The sequence below is a fragment of the Cariama cristata genome, unplaced genomic scaffold (assembly GCF_000690535.1).
Source record: "Cariama cristata isolate BGI_N322 unplaced genomic scaffold, ASM69053v1 scaffold31564, whole genome shotgun sequence".
In the NCBI taxonomy this organism is placed as follows: domain Eukaryota; kingdom Metazoa; phylum Chordata; class Aves; order Cariamiformes; family Cariamidae; genus Cariama; species Cariama cristata.
This window is the reverse complement of record NW_009614012.1, coordinates 14,942-17,980: the sequence shown is the minus strand read 5'-3', so window position 1 is coordinate 17,980 and position 3,039 is coordinate 14,942. Positions and strand designations below refer to the sequence as shown.

At 47.2% G+C, this 3,039-nt stretch overlaps 1 protein-coding gene across 1 annotated transcript; it reads right to left on the bottom strand.

The window, feature by feature from the left end:
* Nucleotides 1–13: 13 nt before the first annotated feature.
* Nucleotides 14–2,066, bottom strand: SERTAD2 (SERTA domain containing 2). The gene has a single exon (XM_009699252.1). The coding sequence runs from the start codon at nucleotides 2,010–2,012 to the stop codon at nucleotides 1,068–1,070; it is 945 nt and encodes a 314-aa protein (XP_009697554.1). The 5' UTR covers nucleotides 2,013–2,066; the 3' UTR covers nucleotides 14–1,067.
* Between the last annotated feature and the right edge of the window lie 973 nt (nucleotides 2,067–3,039).

The window sequence follows — 3,039 nt, the reverse complement described above, 5'->3', positions numbered from 1 at the left end:
CCCTGGCCGAGGGGATGCGGGCGGGCTCGGGGGTCCCCCGGCGCCGGGGCGGGGAGGCTGCAGCCGCGGTGGTGCTCAGGACCTCTTCGGGTGAAGTTCCACAACTGTTTCCTGCCAACTGCTTCACATACGTGTTGGAAAAGGACATGGCTCTAAGTTTCAGGAATCACAGTAGTGCGCAGTGGGTACAGCAGGGAGCAAACACTTGTGAAACTCCTACAGAAGCAGCTCCCGGCCCTTTCTTAAAGCACTTTTTTGTTTGCATTCAGGGAAACCGACTGCAGGCTTATTTGATCCAATTTTCTCTTTGCACCATACGCATATAAAACATTACAACTCTGTATAAAAGTACAAGTGGTTCTTGTACATCTGAATTATGCAGGAACTATGTGAGCAAATCCTATCAAAATAGCTATTTTTTTGTGTGTATAAACAGCATTTGTTTTTAGAAAAAACAATATCATAAACTGCAGAATCTGTACAAAAATATAAAATAAATTTGGGCAGCAGTTTCTAAACAGCCATGTAAATGCAACACTTAAAGAGGAGCAGGTTAATGCCTCCAAAAGGCTGAATTGCTAAGTCAACCTATACAGGGCTAAAATGGTATTGAGATTATCTAAATAATAAAATTTTTTACCTCTTGCAATAAAACTTATAGAAAAAATAGACAAATATGCACATGCAATTTACAGCTTTCCCCAACATAATCCTTGTGCTTAGCTTTTACAATTTTTTTCTCTTTTTTTTTTTTTCTTTTTTTTTGTAATAACATAACGTTGTCTACAATACATATTCTTCCCTATACCAGGATATTCGGTCTTCCTTGAGGAACCACTTTAAAAAAAATACATTAGAAGTGGTCATACATGGATGAAGGCACTCCAACTCTGCTCGAAGCAAAAACTAGTGTGATCCTTTTCTTTTCAAAAAAGGCAAGCAAGGACGCATGCACAGTGCTGTGAATCGGGTAGGAGGGACTATGGAAATACTACCAAGTATATATACTGGTACTTAAAATTTAAAATTAAAAAAAAAAAAAAAAGACGTTGCTATATTTCTGTATTTTAAGACCCAACAAGCACCTCCATGATGTGATCCAGTTCTGTGAGGTCCATTTTGAAAGGCTGATTTGGAGTTACTGGTTGACTGCTGTATGGAGCGAGAGTTTTTAGGAGCTCATCTGCCGAGACAGGAGCCATTTTTGAGGCAGCCCCCGTGGCAGACGTGCAGGGGTCAAAATCATACATGGACGTATCAATGTCAGCGAACAGAATATCATCCAGGGTCAAGTCTGTGAGGAAACCTGTGGAAGTCGTTATCTCAAAGTTGCCAGGGAGCGAGTCCATGAGTTTCGATTCGGCCGTTCTGCTCTCCGGGAGGCCCTCGGGCTTTTGAACGCTGGACTCGCTGGGGTGGTCTTTAGAGTCGTCGGCTGCTGTTTCGGCTGCTACTGCCTCTGCGGAGGTAGGTGCTGGACAAAGCTCCTCGATTTCGTCCAAGGCTGAGGAGAAGCTGTCCTTTACTGGTTGGAGAGCAGGAGGTGGTGGTTTTGTCGGACCATCGTGCTGGACAGTCGGGGAAGTGCAAAAAGTGTCGTCCTCGAGCAAAGAGGCCGGGGTGAGGCAAGACTCCAGGGGCGTAGTGCTTACGAAGTCGGGGGGTAGAAGGGGCTGGGAGGCGAGATGGCTGAACGCCGGCTGGGCCGCGCGGAAGTTGTCGCCGAGAGGGTCGGTGGGCTGCGAAGCGGTCACGAACACGGGCCTCAAGCTGCCTTCTTGTTTGAGTTCCTCCTGGATTCGCCTCAACATGTTGTTAATTAAAACTGTCTTTTGCAAGCTTGGCTCGGTTAATGGCCTGTGGTTATAAAGTTTCATAAGGGAAATGTTGAAGATAGTCTGACGCTGTAAGGTGTAAGACACCTTAGAGGGACCATCAGTAGGAGACACCACTTTGCCTTCCAGCCCATCTTCATGCTCGTCAAACTTCCGCTTTCCTCCTTTCCCCAACATATATCTGAAAGGAAAGAGAAGAGACCGATGAAGCCAGCAAAGCTCGGAGCCCGTTCTTCTCACCTGGATCACTACCCCACTCCACCTACTCCCTTGCATGCGCGGTGGGGATGGATTGGCCGCTCTGTCCCCTCCTCGCTTGCCCCCAACAGTCACCAGTGGAAATCTGTCCACATCACTCACTCACTCTTGGCCCACAGCAGCGTGATGAGGAAGCAGAAGCCACCTTAACGCGGTGCTCTGGTCCATCGTGTTCCAAGCATGGCAACACTGGTAAATTCCGAGCAAGACTTCAAACAGCATCCGTAAAACTCAAGCCCTTGCACGCTTGGCAGCAGCTTTCCCTCTTGCACGTTAAGCGTACGGCCCCAAATACCTGTACGTAGGTACTCTATTGAGGGTTCCTTTAGGGTTCCTGACTGATGCAGCGCTATGCCTGGGAAATACAACAAGGTTCTTCTGCTGAATTTCCCTTTTTTTATTCAAAAGCCTGTTCACAGGGCGGGGAAGGGGAGCAAGGCTCAAGCAATTGTATACCGAGAGAACCCTTCCTGCTGCAGCCAGGAGATTCGGCCCTTTAGCACACCACGATACAGGCACAGCTGGCCTCGGGGGGTTATTTAACTGATCAGCTAAGGACTAAACTACTCGAGCAGGAAATGCAGTTATTACAGTCAGAATTAGATAAATTACAGATAAAGAAGAAGATCCGTCAGGTCTTTTATAGTCTAATCCCCCAAGACCATTCTCTGCTGCTGCAGCCACAGACAGACGAGGTTTTGCACCTCAGCAAGCGTGCATCGCTCCAGATGTGCCATTTGTGTGGGCCTCTCCCCCACCAACGCGTGTTCCTCACTCAGGACTATGTCCACGTCAGGTTTCATTTGAGAACAAAAGGCGGCTCTTGGGCTTTCTAAAGAACCAAGATCAGCATAAACACACGTGCCTTTCTCCTGGTCAGATGGCAGATTTTTGAAGAAGGAAACAAAGGGAATTTTAGCAAACTTGCCCTGCATCATAAATCATT